Here is a 17,010-nt window from a genome sequence, read left to right on the forward strand (position 1 = left end):
CTAGGTGTCTGAGTAATCAAAACCAGAGCATTGATGAACCCATAGCCCCCCTGAGCGACCAACTGAGGTAAATATCTATTTCTTTATCCGATAGGACTTACCAACAAGGTACCTATAACCTCTTCAAGATATCCACCACAACCTCCTCCGTCGTCGCCTTACCGCCCAGATCCGGCGTCAACAGCTTGCCCTCCTCGAGATTCGCGTCAACAGCAGCGTATATCTTAGCCGCGGCCTCCTCCTCGTCCAGGAACTCGAGCATGAGCGCCGTGCTCCGCAGCGTCGCGATCGGGTTCGCGATCCCCTTGCCCTCGATGTCGGGCGCGCTGCCGTGGCACGGCTCGCCGATCGCGAACCCCTCGCCCACGTTCGCCGAGGGAACCAGGCCGAGCGAACCCACTAGCGCCGCGGCGCCGTCAGAAAGGATGTCCCCGTATAGGTTCGGCGCTACGATCACGTCGTAGTCTTCCGGCTGTCGGAAGAGCTTGTATACCATGCTATCCACGATCTGCTCCTCGACGCGGATGCCCGCGAACTTGGGGTTCGCGAGGGCGGCGCGCGATGCGCTGCGGAATAGCCCGTCGGTTTGCGAGAGCACGTTCGATTTGTGGGTTATAGTGACGAGGGGGCTGGAGTGGATAGACGAGTTCGGCCCCGAGGCGTCGCGGATCTTCTGGCGGCGCAGGGCGATCTCGCCGGCCATGGCCGCGATGCGCGTGCTCGCGCGCTCCGAGATGCGCTTTATAGCCTCGGCGTACTTGCCCGTCGGGCTTCCCGGGATATCGACGGTGCGCTCTTCTTTCACGTACAGGTCCTCGGTGTTCTCGCGCACGATGACCATGTCGATCTGCTTGGGCGCGCCGCGCACCGTCTTCACGGGCCGCACGTTCGCGTACAGGTCCAGCTTCTTGCGCAGCGCGACGATGGGCGACGAGTACCCCTTCACGGCGGACGTGGGCGAGCTGACGGCGCCGAAGAGCGCGCCGTCGCAGGATTGCTTGAGGGCTTCGACGGTGGCGTCCGGTAAAGCGGCGCCTGTGCGCTCGAAGGTCTGGAAGCCGGCGTGCAGGTCCGAAAACTCGAATCTGAGGTTTAGAGAGGAGGGTAGGGCTTCGAGGATGCGGCGCCCGGCGGGGATTACTTCGCGGCCGATGCCGTCGCCGGGGATGAGGCCTGGGGTTGTTTAGTTTCTTCTTTTTTGGGGGGTTGTTTTTTTAAAGGGCAATTGTTGTCTATTTAGGGAATTCGATGGTAAGAAGTGTATACTGACCTATCCTAAGCAGTCTAGAAGCCATGGTGGTGGTTCAATTGGTATTCCCGTTTACTGATGCAGCTTCACGAAAGCTTCAGCGGATAATAAAATTTGTGTTCTGAAGCTATGGTAAAATCGTAGTGGGGTCTCTAATTGCCGGGATCGGAGGGGCACCGTAGCTTCAAGGGTCTTGGGGGCTAATTTACCTAGAACTGCTAGGCTAGGCCAGGGGCCTTCAATGCGCATTACAAGTTCGATATTGCTTCTATCCTTCTATCCGCACTTACAATGCGCAAGTAACATGAACATGCATATTAATGCACAATTAAAGGTTTAATGTAACGGATCATTGCATCATTAGTGCATGCATGCTCCTTAAAAGACATTTGTTCGGGACCTCTGCATACCAGACTTTTCTCCTAGGCTCCTAATTAGGCTCCTAGGCCTCTAGGATGTTCGATTCCCAGACTCCCGAGAGCCCCTAAAGGGCTACGTTGACTCGAACCCGCAACCCGCACAACCCGGTAAATACTCCGCATGTTATGCTACTGGGCAGCCTGGGACTAGGTACCTGGGCTACTAGATATGATACATAGCTCGAAGATCTCGAGAGGGGGTTGTTTGCTACCAATGAGGGCCAACCTGAAACGTCCCATTCATATATCATTATATTGAGTTGTGGTTTTGATTGTTCTCGAGTGATGCATGTCAGATATATATGCACTCGTTGTCCGTACAATTGGGTCTCGCCAGCCTGTCATATGTGTCTTTTTTTCTTTCGTCGTATCCGGGGCCTGGTTACATAATTCTGCATTTAATTCTGCATTGTTACGAGCGTTGGAATTCTACGATAGCCTTTCATCCGTATGATTACAGAATGCAGTGTACCTTGGTAGTTTGGATATTTGATATTGGATATTCGACTAGACGGCTTAATTATGTTGAGCTTGGGCTTGGAACTATTGGATAACTAATGCGACTTGGGCCTTTTATTCACATCACGCTACACACCTATGTAATTCTTTCTTTCTCGGCAGACAATATCTTGTAGTTATACATACAAACGATAGCACTGACATCTCATGTTGCTGAAATGTGTCAATTTCCTTTGTCCAAGTACCAAGTCTTGCGGAAAGGGGTAAGCTTATAATGCTGCTTAGGTATACTTGAATGCGCAGGTGGATGGAGTTAAGTATAGAAAATGACACGACGCGGATTACAGTCTCGTGTATGTCTTTACAACTCATAGAAACCATAGAAACACTCAATTACAAGTGACTCTCTACTCATATTCAATAATCATACCCCGGTAAGCCGTTAGACGCGTTTTGGCAGTTCATGCAAGCCCCTGAATCCACTTTATCCAACATGAACTACCCCTGTCTAAATGGGCAATTTATCTAATTAAAGGAACCGCAGCTTTAAGGCGGCCTTATTAGGCCACATGCCACCAAATAATTCCCATGCCCGTCCCATGTCGACAACTTGGAACTTTAACTTTCCCTTGATAAGTCTTTTGACTCTTTTGACTCTTTACTTCATTTCACCTTTCTACCCTCGAGACGACATCGCGTAGTCAATAGTGTTATTTCGTTTTTCTATGTAAAATACCCCCATTGTCCGTTGCGCTTTATTCGATCCACGCTCATTTGTCTTGTTTAGCATTTGCTTATTTCGAAGACTTGATTATTGTTTCTTTTCGAAGCTTTGCATACACTTTGCATACGCATACCTTTACATATACGCAATACCACACGTTCCTCGCCTGTGGTAGTCTTGTCTTCTGTCTCGGGAAGCCCCTTAACTGCTGCCTAACCTCCACAACGATTTCCCGCGAATTAGATAGCTTGGGATTGACTCCATTGACCCCCTTTCTGCGTCTTTCCGACTGACAACTTGTCCTCAATTCTCCAAGACAGTTCGACAATTACCCGTCGAAGCAAACGAGCGATTGTATCCAAGACAACCAACAAGACACAAAATTAGGGGGCATGCCATCCGTCGTTGCAAACAGTAGTTTCCCGCGGTGACAATTGTTGATATACGATCGGTAACAACAGGCTGATCTATCCGTATTTTGCTCTCTGCTCTTTCCAACGACGTCGAGAGTCGATAACTCGCAACTCAGCAATGTCCGGAGTAAGGAACCTCCGCGCGATGTTCGAAAACAGAGGGGAGAACAACCCTCCAGACAGAGGGAGATCCCCTGGTCCTGGAGGTGTCGGTATGACGCATCTCTGTCTTGAACACACTTCTGCACCTCTCTGCACCTCACCTCCAAATAGCTCACGATCAACCAACCTTCTAATGTTCCATCTCACACCTATAAATGCACAATTCAAACCTAGAACTGCCAATTCTTAGTTCAACTCCACAATTCCATTTCCATGCTCAATCCCCTATTCCCAAGCTCCGTTTACTACGTCATCCGTTTGTCATTTGGTAGACGCCAATAAACCCCTAAACAAGCTATAGCTAACGTTAAGTCTGTTTTCCCCGCTAGCCTCCCCGTCTCCGTCTCATTCGCCGAGGCGGTTATCTAAAGTTCGAACTACCTTCGTAGCAGTTGAGAAAGACGGGCGCGTTGGATTGAGAAGAGAACCGAGCGGAGATTCAGTTTCCGTAGAAAGCAGAAGACTCAGCGACGAGACCGAAGCTACGCACGCCACCACACCACAACCTGCCTCGGAAAAGACAGACGTTTTCGCTGAAAATATGGCTAAGAACGCATCCGCCTTCAAGTCGAATTTGTCTCAAGAAGCCATTCCCGAATCGCCAGTCCAAAGCGCCCCTTCACAGCCTTCCCCTGAGAAGGGTAAGGACAGTCGGAGTCCTAACATTGCTCCGAATCCAAACCCAGACAAGGTCACGGATGAGGAGGAGACGAAGACGAAATTGTTACCGGGCAACCCAACAGATAAGGCGGCGACAAGAGGAAAGAGTGTGACGCCTACTCCGCCTACTGCCGCTTCAACAAACGGGAAGCCCAAAACTGCGGCCACAGCTAAGCCCGCTTCCAAGCCTGCTCCTAAACCCGCACCGATTTCGACTTCCGCTAGGTCCGTTTCGAAGCCGGCTAAGTCGCCTACTAAAGCGATTAGCAACGCTGCGAAGGCACCTCGTTCTTCGAGCTTAGGTCCCCCGAAACGGGCAACTCCCGCAGCTTCTAAGGATCACGATGCGCCGAAGAAGGCGGCCGCTCCCGCCGCGACAAAGACGACAGCCACTGCCAGCAAGAAGCCAGCACCCATTGACCTTCCCTCTTCGGGAGCTGGATTCGTGAAGCCGAAGCCTAAGTCGCCCACCCGGCCTATCAAGCTCCCTTCTTCCCTTACTAAGCCAACCGCCTCTTCCGCTTCCAAGCTCGGAAGCGGAAGCGGCAATGCAGCTCAGGCTCCCAGACAATCTTCCTCGAGAGCTTCCGGGAGTGCCGCGCATTTAAACGTGGCCGCTCCCGTTCACAGATCGCCTAGCAGATCGAGTCTTGCCAGCGCGGGCGTCATCACGAATAACAAAGGCCTAAGACGTCAGAGTTCGACCGTCGGTCGGCCACGGCCGAGCCTGGGACCTCCCCCTAAGCAAACAGCCAAGGATCACCCCGTATCTAAGAAAGAGGCCCACGTTGACGAGAGTTTCCTCGCGCGCATGATGAGACCCACCCAGAGCAGCTCGAGCAAGACGTCGGAGAAGGCCCCCGTGACGCCGCCGCGGAAACCAGTTTCGCCCATGACCACCCAAAAGAAATCTGTGACGAAGGACAAGGACGCGGATGCGAATGCGAAGAAGGTGACTGCTAAAATCCAAGCTTCGTCCAACAGCCTCCAGGCGGCTATGGACAGCGTGAAGCCGGCTGAGAAGGAAACTCCTACGGCAAAGGAGGTCGCTCCCGTTGTAGCACAGGCTGAGACTGCAGAGGTTGCTATCGAGGTCGCCAAGGTCTCGACGGAGACTGCTACTACCCCCGTGGTAGAGGAGGCAAAGGCGGAGGCTGTCACTGAGCCCACTATCGTTGTTGAAGCCGAGGAGGCCAAAGATGAGGTTGTTGAGAAGCCGTCTGAGCCCGAGGCAACAGTCCCAGTTGTTACCGAGGACGCTGAGAAGGTTGAAGATATCGAAGACTTGGTCCAAGAGACTGTAGAGGAATCTGTCAGCCAGAGCCCTGCGGAACCTGCTATTGAAGTATCCGCTGTTGAAGAGGAGCCTAAGGAGGCAGAGGCCGTGGAAGCCGCTCCTGAGGTAACCGAGGAGGCGGCCCCGGCTGAGAGCGAATCTACCAGCGCAGCAGTCGAAGAACCTGAGGTTGAGGAACCCAAGGCCGCAGAACCCGAGGTCACGGCAGTGGAGGCAACCAATGCCGAGGAGAGCAAGGAGGAGACGAAGGTGGAAGATGTTAAGGAGGATGAGGCCACGTCGGCGGGTCTTTCTGAAGCTTAGTTCGCTATCCGCCGTACTCTACAACAGTAACAAAAGGTTCGATTCGGGTTACGTTGGGAATGGCAGCAAAAATATCAAGAAAACCACAAAGACCAAATTTGTTTGTATTGGCGAGGCGCAGATGATGATACCTTTTTTCTCTTAAGCAAAAAAAATTCCACCGGAGCATAACCTAACCTGGGGGGAGGGGAGTGGTTCCTTTTTTTACTAATTCTGTCTTTTATCCCCCTCCTGGTTTGCTGGCGAGGCATTGCTGTGGAGTTAGGTGATGGTGATAATACCTATTGCATACCTAGACCTTGTTTCTGTAAAAGCCTTGCCTTTTGTCCCTTTGTCACGTTCTGTCACTGGCTAGAAAGATGAGATGGTTGGGGATAAGGGGTAGAGTAGGTACAGATCATTACTTGAGAAAGCAATGATTCGACTCTTGAAATAAGTACTTAGGTATATTCGAATGATAACTTGTAATGAAAATATGTTGCTCTGCGTGTTGCCGGGTATTGCAAGTGATGTGCTAGTCAAGCTAAACATTCATAATTATATCCTTCATGCTTACCTCTTAGGTATAAAGTTTTACCATACACAGCCTTTCGTAAAAGATGAAGTGATGGTTGGATATATGATATGCAGGTATAGTACATTTCTATGGTCGTAGTCTGATTCTATACACACCAGGCCTGCCACCATTTTCCGGGCCGTCTGTCCTCTTCATCAAGTAATACCTGCAGACGTACCAGTCTCCCAAAGGGCATACTCGTGGATCTAGAGAACGCGGTAGATCGGAAAGTTGACCATATCGTATCATTCTACTCATCGAGGGAGCCTTTTTCGGCCATGTTCCTCTCATAAGCATCTCTCACGTTGTTAACAACTCATCCGTCTCCTCCGTACCTCGGCTTTCCTCCCACCAGCACCATCCAATCTTAAAAGCAACCTAACCAGATCCCATCAAACCCCCGAATTTATCTCCAAGAAGGCCCGACCCGGCACAGCAACAAGCCGCCAAGCTTCCGTTCGATCGCCTCCCGTATATCCATGGTGCCGCCGCTCGTGTTCAGGATGATAGACTCCCCAAGATTCAAACCGCGGTAGTACTCCGCATCAAAACCCCTCGCGAGGCGCTGCAAGACAGGCAACTTCGCAGTGCGCGGCCTAGTCGGCGTCGTAATCGGCGTCATCTGGCCCAGCACCGGCGTGCCGCCCGCCGACACATTGTATTTAAGGCCTAACCACAACCGCTGCTTGGCCACGTTCGCCGTCGTCAGCGGCTCCGGCTCGAACGTGGTGATCGTCGCCGGGTCCGGCGGGTGTCGGCCCCCCCGCGTCACGAACGATATGTACCCTGTTTTGTGCAGGGCCATGGCGACTTGCAGGTTGTACTTTGTGAAGGGCACGGAGGTTAGGCCGAGACGCGCTTTCGAGGCGTTTTGTAGGTGCGAACACATGTTGACGACGTTGGCGAGACCCATTTTTTCGTTTTGCGTGTGCGCCCTGGCGGGCGAATCGGTGGTGGTGGTAGTTTCGAAGTTTGGAAATGGGGATGGGTGGAGGGGTGTGTGTACGCCTTAGGTTATGTCCAACCGGGTTTCGCTAGCTGGGGGTTTGTCGGACTGGGAATTGCTGCGCTGCGGAGTGCTCAGCTTCCGATATAAAATTGTGGTTCGGTGGTACGCCCGTCCGTCGTAATGACCGTTGGAAGAATGCCGGGATGCAAAATGCTGAATTGTGAATGAAGCTATCGCGATATTCCAATGGGGGATGGAAAAATAGAAGTGGGCCCCGAATGGCCGGTCGGATAGAAAATTCGGCGGAAAATCACTGGATCCGACTGGGAAACTATTTCTTATCGATTATGGGAAAGAGCATTGGTCGGGTGGGATTGCGATTTACGATATCTGATTGGTCGTCACATCTACCCCACCATTGCCTCTATCCAACATGAGAGTGGGCAGTTAAGCGCCGAGCTGCTCTCATTCATCCCCCTCATGCAGGCCGGCAGGGTCAAATTGGTCGGGTTCGATGGCTGATGATGGCGTAGTACCATTCGTCGTAGGTGATTTTATTTTTATTTCTAGGTAGGTACTTAGGTAGGAGAAAGGAGTCTAAGCCGGGGTTGATGTCACCGAGTGGTCTCACATTTTCTTGAGCTCTCTTCCAAGCTTAAGACTTATTCTTCCAACATCTCTTTTTTTCCCCTCCATTCTGACATCTTTGAAGCTCTCGTGATTTTGTCTATTAGTATTACATCAATAGAGATAGCATATACGAAGCTGGTCTTGATTGCTATCTATATACTGTTTCTAATACCCGTCCCTTTAAATTGTACCTATTGTCCGAATTGTCGTAAAGACGCAGTTGCCGTCGAGATGGCGGTTCGGCCCGGTGAAGAAAACGTTGCGACCCTGTGAGTGCCCAAGCATTAGAAGGTCTTCAAGAATTAATCTTACTTATTCCTCTCCCTAAAGCTTCGGAGACGTCCATTATTTCTATAGCCCACCCGAGGCGAAGCCACCGCATCATCGCTTCGATAAGGGATCTTACGTGTATTTGTTCGAAAATGCGAATGACCGGAGAGCGCGTGTCGAGATCGCGAATCAACCAGGCACGGATGACCAGGACGCCTTCGATGGATGTAAGAACACATAGACTTGACTAATTATAACTTGCCCTAATTCCATGTGGTATAGTTCTAGACAGGACGCGTGTGCGGTATTCTTATAAGCAACAATGCCTCGTAAATATCTTAGTCGAAGGTGTAGCCGGTCCGCCGATAGACCAAAGTCAATGGCATCTTCCGACCTACGATCCTCGAAATGAGAACAAGTACCACTACAAACTTCACTCGCTCGATATCTACTTCTGGACTCAGGCCGACGCCTTACAGTTCGTCAACGGCGTGCGACGAGTCCTACCTGCATCTCAAGTAGAAGTCGCAGATGAACCAGGCCCGCCGCCACTTCAATACAACCAATCTCAAGACACGAATCCCCTAGTACAGAAGCTAGAAAATGTCGCCATCTCGGATCCGAAGTACTCAAGTCCTAAGCCCGCGCCACAGGGAGTACCTACCTTCGCACCACCTCCAACCTCGGCAGCAACAGTCGATAGTAAAGGAAGCTCGAGCTCTCCCCAGAGCTTTGCGCCGATGGCTTACAACCCAGCTGCGCCAGCTGCTGCAGAACAGAGAATACACCGAGAGAAAACTCCTCCTCCACCGGAAGACGAACACGACCCCCTCGCCGCGGCCGTCGCTCGCGACCAAGCTCCGCCGTATACTCCTGGTTACGGAGCTACTAATTTCTCGGCTCCGCCAGGCAGCCATGGTCTTCCCGGCCCTCCACCGCAGACTCACCCAGGTCTCGTGAGTCCCGGTCTGGTTAGCCCGGGTCTACCAACTCCCGGCATCGTGAGCCCAGGCTTTCCGCCGTCGCAGTTCGGACATCTTCAGCGCTCGTCCACGGTGCCCGTATCCGGGATGGCATCGCCGGGACTTGTGAGCCCGTACGGCGCAAATTTCCCCGGATCACCCGGGTTCGCGCCTCCTCCGGTCCAACCTGCGCAGCATCATCCAACACCACCTCCCGTGCAGAGCCCCGGCTTGCCCCCGCCGCCTCCGGGGGGGTATGCTCAGTTCAATTATACCACCAGCCAGCCAGCACCTGGGGCCGTAGACTACGGTATCCATCAACAAGTATACCGGCCGACGGAGCAGGAGCACGCTTCTAAGTACGGCTTGTACAAGCCTAAGCCAGAGGGCCACAGCAAACTGGGCCAGAATGTAGAGCGAGTAGAGAAGGGTGTTACGGGAATGCTGAAGAAATTTGAGAAGAGGTTTGGTTGAGTACTTACTTCACTTACACTTGTATTTGAAAAATACCAATTTGAATGTCGAATATCATCTTGTAAAACCCATGCTGGCTGATGAATTGTGCATGCGGGTGCGAGTAATTGAATCAAGGCTAAATTTCTCGGTGTGCGGAATAAGTAGCATCCCTCTAGCGCTTCCCTTTAGGATCTGAGGATAGACGCATCTAGGCCTTCGTCGGCACGGGATGTTGCTGACCATGCAGCGTGACTTGCGCGTTACGGCAACGCTAAACGAGAGGGCTACCCTACATATCTGCTCAAGATACCAAAATAAAACCAGAGGCTTGAATAGACCAAGTTTGCTTCATGATCTATTTGTTGTTGGTGTGTTAATACATATATAGATTCCTTGTTGCGTTATGCGATGTATTAGGGCAACCAACGATTGGAGGGATATTTTCTTTTTGGCGAGCACAACTTCACGAAATCCGAATTCGACCGCGTCCGCTATCCGGCATTCACGGTTGCGTGGTGCCTTATGTATGTCTCATCCCCTCAGCTGAAAAGCGCTGCTAAGCATCCAGCTCAGGGCATTCATTGGACCCTTCGTCTTATCCCGAACTTCCGGCCGATATACTAAGAAAGATCGAAAACATGTCTGAGATGCACGGTAATCAGGGAACTCGTACCTGTATGTCTCACAGGCCCTTTGCTTTTCAACAGAAATAAGGGCAGTTTTCTAAATAGGGGATATAGATTAGATTTCGTTTGCCGTAATAATATGGCCTCGCCTTTGCCCGCCCAGATTGGAACCCGAAAAGAGTTAAGAGGTTGCTTGAGCCTTAAGCGCTCGCGATATCAGTGGGGTTGTCGTGGCGTCCGTACAATGCAACGTTAGCGCAGGACAAAGTCCCAGGGACCCGGCAGCCCTAACATAATAGGAACTGGGGACGGGATTGCACAGGACCGGAGAGCATGGGTAAATCGTAAACCAACAAGGCGCAGTCGCAAAAAGTGGTCAACCTTAGCCATATTCCGATACGATCTGCCATGACCTGAGTATGATTTCATTGACGGGCACTGACGTGGATTAATATTTGCAAGGCGGGGAGCTATGAGATGGCATAACTGCCAAGAAACGGGCGAAAAGATTTGTCAATTACGTTTCGAAGTTGTAATGCTGGACTACTATGTACGTGCCGTAGTACATCTACTACCTAGGTGTTAACGTCCGTAGCCCGTAGTACAACTGCACGGTTGTAATGGAGAGGCTCGGTTGAGGTAGCCTGCATAAACGAACTACAGGACGGCCAGTGATGTGCCAGAGCTTCCAGGCTTCGTATACCCTTCGTTTGCGGACAGGTAAGAACAGTAAGGTGGTTTCTTCCGGATTAATAAATCAGCTTATTATCGCTGAAAACCTTGTCGAGATTAAAACGTCCCGTCTTTCTAAACATTGGCAACATTCATGCTACCTCGAGAGGCACTATGATGGTTGGTTATGCTGGTTATGTCAACCATCTCCTTTCTTGATCTCTTTCTAAAAGAGAACTAGGGAGAGCAAGGATAGTCGAGCTGTCGGGTTTGGTATAGGGTTACGGTTAGCTCGCTGTCTTGCAAGCTAGGAAACCTGGTCTGGTGGAAGGATTGAAGAATAAACCAGCCTCAATCGGGGCTTACGACATTTCAGGCTTTCTTGCCTATCCGGACGAAGTGCCCAATCCACGCTCTGCTGATCTTATTATCGTACTATGATGTAAGTACCTCGACGACAAGAATTGCGCACGTTGGTACTTGGACGTTTGAGTTGAATTATTGAACCCCTCTAGAGATGAAGAGAGGAAAAAGTTGAAGTTGGATGAAACCAAAAAGCCAAAAAGAAACACTGCACGGTAATTATCCAGGTAGGTACGACGTAGAATCTGACATCTTTGATCGGCAGTCCACGAATGAGAGGGTCGAGGCTGCCGGTCAAATACCCTTGCCCACGCGGTGCCTGCTACTGCCCTATTCCTGCATGAGAATGGTGTAGCTTTTACAGCCAGCACCTGCCGGCCTTTGATGTAGGTATTCGTTTTCTCCCCCACTCCGCCTCTTTTACACCCGCAACCCGCAACCCGCAAACCTTCGACCTTCCCGTCCACTTCTTCCAACTTCTCCCATCGCCACCCTCGAAGTCCACTTGTAGCTTTGCGGTGTATTGTTTTCTTAACGATTTACAATTGTATCCATCTATCACTTTCAACTGATATCGTCGCATCTATCCTATAATATATTCACTTCCTTTAACCACCTATCAGCTATACTCAAGCTTAAAGCGCATCCATATTAACCACGCGATCCACTCATTAACAGCTCACATTTGTCCGGTCTTTTCGGAGCTTGAATTGCGGGCTATTCTCATAGCACTCCTCATAGAGTTGAACTACTATAGTGTCGTTGGATATCGAAACACTAGATCAAAGCTAGCGAAATTGACAGCTCTTTATCTATCTCCTTCAGACCCAAGTACCTGTAGGACGAGTTCCGCCAGCTCCTGCGACCATCTCAACCTTCTCACATACTCCCATTAACCTTCCTGCTATTATCCCCGTGTTTCGCCCGCTTATTTCACTACCGAGAAAGCCGGGTTTATACGGTTGTTGTTATCACCATAGTTAATCGATTTCATTCGATCCAATCTATAATATAGTCTCGGGTTGTCGCAGTTGCCATGCGCATAGCGCTTAATCTGAGATAGCATCGGGTTCGTCGGCCGCCAGCCTGCAAGACCGGGTATTGTCCCGACGGCGTCGCAATATCCTACACTCTAGTCACTCGTTCATATTCCACCATGTTGCTCCCACATCGCATTCCCCTCCCTCTTCGATCTGTCGCCAGCGACGATTATCTCATCCGTGAGAAATTGGCGCCCAGAAGCGACGATACGCCTCCTTCAAACACAATATTCATCGTAAGTCCACCTGCCTAAGTCCTATTATAGCTTTAGCTTGTTGGTTTTAATAGAAGCTAATATGTGTCACAGGTTGTCGGCATTATTGCTGCTGTGCTTGTGTTTATTTTCTTAGTTTATTGCTTCACACGCTACAAGTTGAGAGGGTCAAAACGAGGCAAATACAAGCAAACTCCCGACGACGAATCCATCGACTCTTCCGTCCCTCGAAGCAGGAGAAGACGAGATGGCCAGTCGGCTTCTAACCCCTCAGTTGCGGAAGGCAATAGGAATAGTGCGGTATCGCAAATAGATAGGAACACTTCCATTCGATCTATCATGACTCTGCCGGCGTACCGAACGAAAGCGAACGAAAACGAGCAAGTTATAGGTCGCGAAGGAGAACGTGGTGGCGTCGACGTCGTTGTAGAGTATCCCACCGCCGAGGATTTGGAGAATATGCGAGAGGACGAGATGGAAACTCTGTTCCAGATTCGGTTGGCGAGGAGAATGCAGCGCGCCGAACGGGAAGAACGACATCGGTTAACTAATGAGGCAAGGGCTCGCGGAGATGCGGTGGCATTGAGCGAGCTACGAGCCCAGAGACGAGCCGCGCACGAGGACAATACCGTGGAAGAACTGCGTGACGCGTACGGGCAGATCAAAGAACGACGGCAACGCGCAGTATCTAGCGTGAGTTACCACGAGCTTGGCGTAGCGCAGCTCAATGGTACGAGGGTCCGCGCAGGCAGCCATGGTAGCGAAGGAGTAGGATTGCTGTCAGACGCGGCTAGCATCGCCCTATCGACGCGATCGCCTTCTGCACAATCCCATCGCCGCGACCGAAGCGCCAGTTCCGTCTTGAGCCTTGATAGCGATTTTCCGTCTCCGGCATTGAGGTCCGGAGCTTCGACGCCTCGGCAAGGTAGTAATCATACGCGTGCCGGCTCAAGTCCAGAAATAATCACCGAGGCCGACCTAGGCGATTCCGAGATGCCTCCTCCGGACTATGAAGACGTTAGTTTGGACGATGTTAGGTCAGGGGCTACGACTCCGATGTTTAATGAACCTCCACCCGTCTACACGAATCCGGCAAGCGGGCGTGAGCGAAGACTAAGCGCACAGACTGAAGATATGGTGGAGAGGGTGACGGAGAGCGGTGACCTTTCAACCATAACCACGAACGATTCGCGCGATGAACGTTCAACAAAGAGGACCTCGAGAGGAGTAGGCGGAGCTCCACAGCTGCCCAGCTTGCGAATTGGAAGATTGCCACAAATTGTTATCGAACCTTCAACCGCCCATCCCAGCGAATCGAGTCATTGAGCACGCCCCCTTTTTTATCACTGAGCGAGGAAGGCCCATAGGTAATTACGCATGGCTCTAGCTAAAGCGACGCAAATTCGACAAGTCGACATTGCAACCCCCTGCATGATCATCGCGACTATGCAGCCCGGAGCATCTCATCGCTCACGAAGTTATATCACGACTATATGACTGGTCGGCACATATTCATTCTGTGATACTTAGAAACCTAGATATTTCGGAGTATTAGGTATTAGCAAAACATGCATGGAACGAATCGGCGGAGACGAGAATTTGGGTAAATAATTGAAATAATGTGTTTGGACGATATTCTGTATCATATCTGCAAGGTGTTTTGGTGTTGCAGGTTCGTTTATGGTTATAAAGAGGATGAGGTTCTAGCGAAGAACTTGTCTCAACGAGCATAACTTGCCAGATGGCTGGGCACCTAACTTATGGGAATTACAGCCTGAGACATAGCTACGATATATTATACCATCTATTGATCATAGTTACTCGAATTCACATGTTTTCTGATCATTCTCCTTTTCTCTTTGATTATCTAGAAATGCTCATGGCAAAGCGATCTAATGTCTAGGATATCGATCCTCTTCAACAATGCTTGTTAGATACCCTGTCAGATATGACTTTTTATTCCATCCTTCACTTACTATATTCCCGAGACATCTCGGCATATTTATATGGGCTACACGGGTATCAGATCTTTAGTCAGGCTTTCGGAAGACGTCGAATGACGGTAGGCTCCGACCCGTCCCGGGATCTATTAGAAATCAGCAAAGGCGGAAGTCGGCGAAGCTGTAATCGGAAGGGCGTATCTCAGATTCTCTCCTATTACATAGTCTAGTCCGACTAAATAAATGAACATAATAGGTATATATGATGAGTTCATCTAGCCCTACATTGTTCCAAAGTGGTTAGTGTTTGTGAGCTGGAGCTTTCGCTATTCGGCTCCTTACCGTCTTACCGAGAAGTTGGGTATACTAGAATCTCCACTCAGCCTATCTAGGGTAAGCAGTATACCTACATTGAGATATGTTCAGTAATCTTGCCCACACCGTACCTAAATAGATAATCAATTGCGGCACGGGGGCCCCATCTTGCACCATTGGCCTTAATATGAGTAACAGGGAATATAGGAGGTAGTAATAGACAATTATTAATCCATCCTCCTCATCCAGCTTGTCTCGCTTAGGTAGGTGTTAAATAATAGTCCATCCCCCCTGTTTTCCTCGTCGGCCTCGGCAGGAAAATTTAGAGAATTCGTTTATGCAGTGGATGCGTTACTTGTGAATACGAATATTTCAACCTTGTCTTTCGGCCTTACGAAAATTAAAACGTTATTAACTTACTTCGTATCGCTACGTTTAAAGGTCGAGGCCGTCGTCGATCATCCGCGCGGAAACTAACAAACCTTCGGTTTAGAATCCTGAAGGGCGGTTGCGTGCGGAGAAGCAAGGGTAAAGGGAATACCTAGGCCTGGATTCGTCGATCATCGCAACGCCACAAGGAAAGTCAACTAAAATTCCGTCTAACTACGGTTTAAATGACTGTCATGACGGAAAAGGAGAAGGAAAATGATAGCGATGCGGGAGTGTTGAGTGGGGAAGATCTCTTCGAGGGATCCGTCGACCGCACGGAGGATGTTTCCGGTTCTCAGGAGACATCTACGCCGGCGCCGGGTTCGCCACCCAAGCCTGCTGAAGTTCCGGAGTACGTATAGCCCCGTGTATGATACCTATCAACCCGCCCCTTTTCTAAAACTTACCTACCTTCTCCCCATCCATTTCGCAGAATAATGTCTAGGTTACCTACTAACCACCCTATAGCGGTGGCCTCGACGCATGGCTCCAAGTCTTCGGCGCCTTCATCATCATGATAACAACATGGGGCCTAATAAACTCCTTCGGAGTCTACCAAACATACTACGAGACAGACCTGCTCAAAACCAGCACCTCCTCTGACATATCCTGGATCGGGTCCCTGCAAGGCGCGCTCCTCATGATAGGCGGCATCATATCCGGCCCGCTCTTCGACGCGGGCCACTTCCACGCCCTCACCGCGTCGGGCCTGTTCCTCGTCATCTTCGGCCTCTTCATGACGAGCCTGTGCGCGACGTACTGGCAGGTGCTGCTCGCGCAGGGCATATGCGTCGGCCTCGGGTGCGGCCTGCTGTTCCTGCCCTCCGCCGCCATACTAAGCCAGTACTTCGCGCGCCGCCGCGCCCTCGCCCTCGGCTTCCAGAGTACCGGGTCCCCCATCGGCGGTATTATTTTTCCTATTATTTTTAGCCGCTTGCAGCCGCGCATAGGCTTTGGCTGGGCGACCCGCGTCATCGCGTTTATACTGCTTGCGCTCGCCGTTGTGCCGCTGGTGTTCATGCGTCCGCGCGTCGCGCCGCCGAGGAGGAAGCGCGCGTTCATTGATAGAGACGCTCTGCGTGAACCGCCCTTCCTCGCGTTCGCGGTCGCGGGCATCGGCGCATTTTTGGGACTGTACGTGCCGTTTTTCTATCTGCAGCTGTATAGCCTCCGGTTCGGCATCGCCGACGCGGGGCTCAGCGCGTACCTTGTCACGCTGCTGAACGCGGGAAGCGTGTTTGGTAGGATATTGCCGAATTTTGTGGCGGATTATGCGGGGAGCATGAATATGCTCGCGGCTACCACGACGGGCGCGAGTGTTCTTGCTTTCGCCTGGTTCGGCGTGAAGGATCTAGGGGGGACGGTCGTGTTTGCGCTGCTGTTTGGCTTTTTTAACGGCGGCGTGACGAGTCTGCCGCCTAGCGCGATCGTGGGCCTGACGCCGGATATGAGTCGTCTGGGCACGCGCATGGGTATGCTGTTTGCGGTTATTGGGGTTGCGGTGCTGGTCGGGACGCCGATCGCGGGCGCGATCCTGAGGGACCCTGAGGATGCGGCGCGCTGGAAGGGGTTGATTGGTTTCGCGGCCGCGACGATGCTTTGGGGTGGTGTTGGGTTTGGGGTTACGGAGTTGTTGAGTTTGAGGGAGAGGAGGAGGAAGGAGAAGGTGGTGGATAGTTAGGGGGTGGTGTCAAGGAGGGTGATATGTGCGGAGGAAAAGTGAAGATTGGAAAGGTGATGTTTGTTACGATATATGTTGTTAATGGCTGCATGGGAAGCTGGATATGGGAAAATATGTATATATGGATTGGAGGGCGTTCAGGTCTGCATATTAGACAGTGGGTGAATGGGTACATTGAAATGCTTTTCTTCATGATCTTGATGTCGATTCACGTGTACCT

At 51.1% G+C, this 17,010-nt stretch overlaps 6 protein-coding genes across 6 annotated transcripts; 4 read left to right on the forward strand and 2 right to left on the reverse strand.

Moving 5' to 3' along the window:
- Positions 1-13: 13 nt before the first annotated feature.
- Positions 14-1,526, reverse strand: F4807DRAFT_210799 (Isocitrate/isopropylmalate dehydrogenase). Its single transcript, XM_047993931.1, has 2 exons — positions 1,271-1,526; positions 14-1,173 (listed from the first exon to the last, which is right to left on the reverse strand). The coding sequence occupies exons 1-2, from the start codon at positions 1,293-1,295 to the stop codon at positions 113-115; spliced, it is 1,086 nt and encodes a 361-aa protein (XP_047851519.1). The 5' UTR covers positions 1,296-1,526; the 3' UTR covers positions 14-112.
- Positions 1,527-1,706: 180 nt separating this feature from the next.
- F4807DRAFT_436634 (uncharacterized protein) lies at positions 1,707-2,325 on the forward strand. The gene has a single exon (XM_047998977.1). It carries the CDS (start codon positions 1,971-1,973, stop codon positions 2,220-2,222), a length of 252 nt encoding a protein of 83 aa, XP_047851520.1. The 5' UTR covers positions 1,707-1,970; the 3' UTR covers positions 2,223-2,325.
- A 705-nt stretch (positions 2,326-3,030) lies between these two features.
- F4807DRAFT_210821 (uncharacterized protein) lies at positions 3,031-5,796 on the forward strand. Its single transcript, XM_047993932.1, has 2 exons — positions 3,031-3,476; positions 3,756-5,796. The coding sequence occupies exons 1-2, from the start codon at positions 3,383-3,385 to the stop codon at positions 5,684-5,686; spliced, it is 2,025 nt and encodes a 674-aa protein (XP_047851521.1). The 5' UTR covers positions 3,031-3,382; the 3' UTR covers positions 5,687-5,796.
- Positions 5,797-6,193: 397 nt separating this feature from the next.
- F4807DRAFT_436638 (ribosomal protein S8) lies at positions 6,194-7,465 on the reverse strand. Its single transcript, XM_047998978.1, has one exon. The coding sequence runs from the start codon at positions 7,153-7,155 to the stop codon at positions 6,649-6,651; it is 507 nt and encodes a 168-aa protein (XP_047851522.1). The 5' UTR covers positions 7,156-7,465; the 3' UTR covers positions 6,194-6,648.
- Positions 7,466-7,681: 216 nt separating this feature from the next.
- F4807DRAFT_436640 (uncharacterized protein) lies at positions 7,682-9,844 on the forward strand. The gene is made up of 3 exons (XM_047998979.1): positions 7,682-8,090; positions 8,152-8,318; positions 8,374-9,844. Exons 1-3 carry the CDS (start codon positions 8,053-8,055, stop codon positions 9,525-9,527), a joined length of 1,359 nt encoding a protein of 452 aa, XP_047851523.1. The 5' UTR covers positions 7,682-8,052; the 3' UTR covers positions 9,528-9,844.
- A 2,482-nt stretch (positions 9,845-12,326) lies between these two features.
- F4807DRAFT_453089 (MFS general substrate transporter) lies at positions 12,327-16,790 on the forward strand (the record flags this gene model as incomplete). Its single annotated transcript, XM_048000412.1, has 5 exons — positions 12,327-12,446; positions 12,519-13,743; positions 14,663-14,664; positions 15,316-15,461; positions 15,578-16,790. 5 exons carry the CDS (start codon positions 12,327-12,329, stop codon positions 16,788-16,790), a joined length of 2,706 nt encoding a protein of 901 aa, XP_047851524.1.
- Positions 16,791-17,010: the final 220 nt, after the last annotated feature.

The sequence above is a fragment of the Annulohypoxylon truncatum genome (assembly GCF_022578515.1).
Source record: "Annulohypoxylon truncatum strain CBS 140777 unplaced genomic scaffold F4807scaffold_30, whole genome shotgun sequence".
Lineage (NCBI taxonomy): Eukaryota > Fungi > Ascomycota > Sordariomycetes > Xylariales > Hypoxylaceae > Annulohypoxylon > Annulohypoxylon truncatum.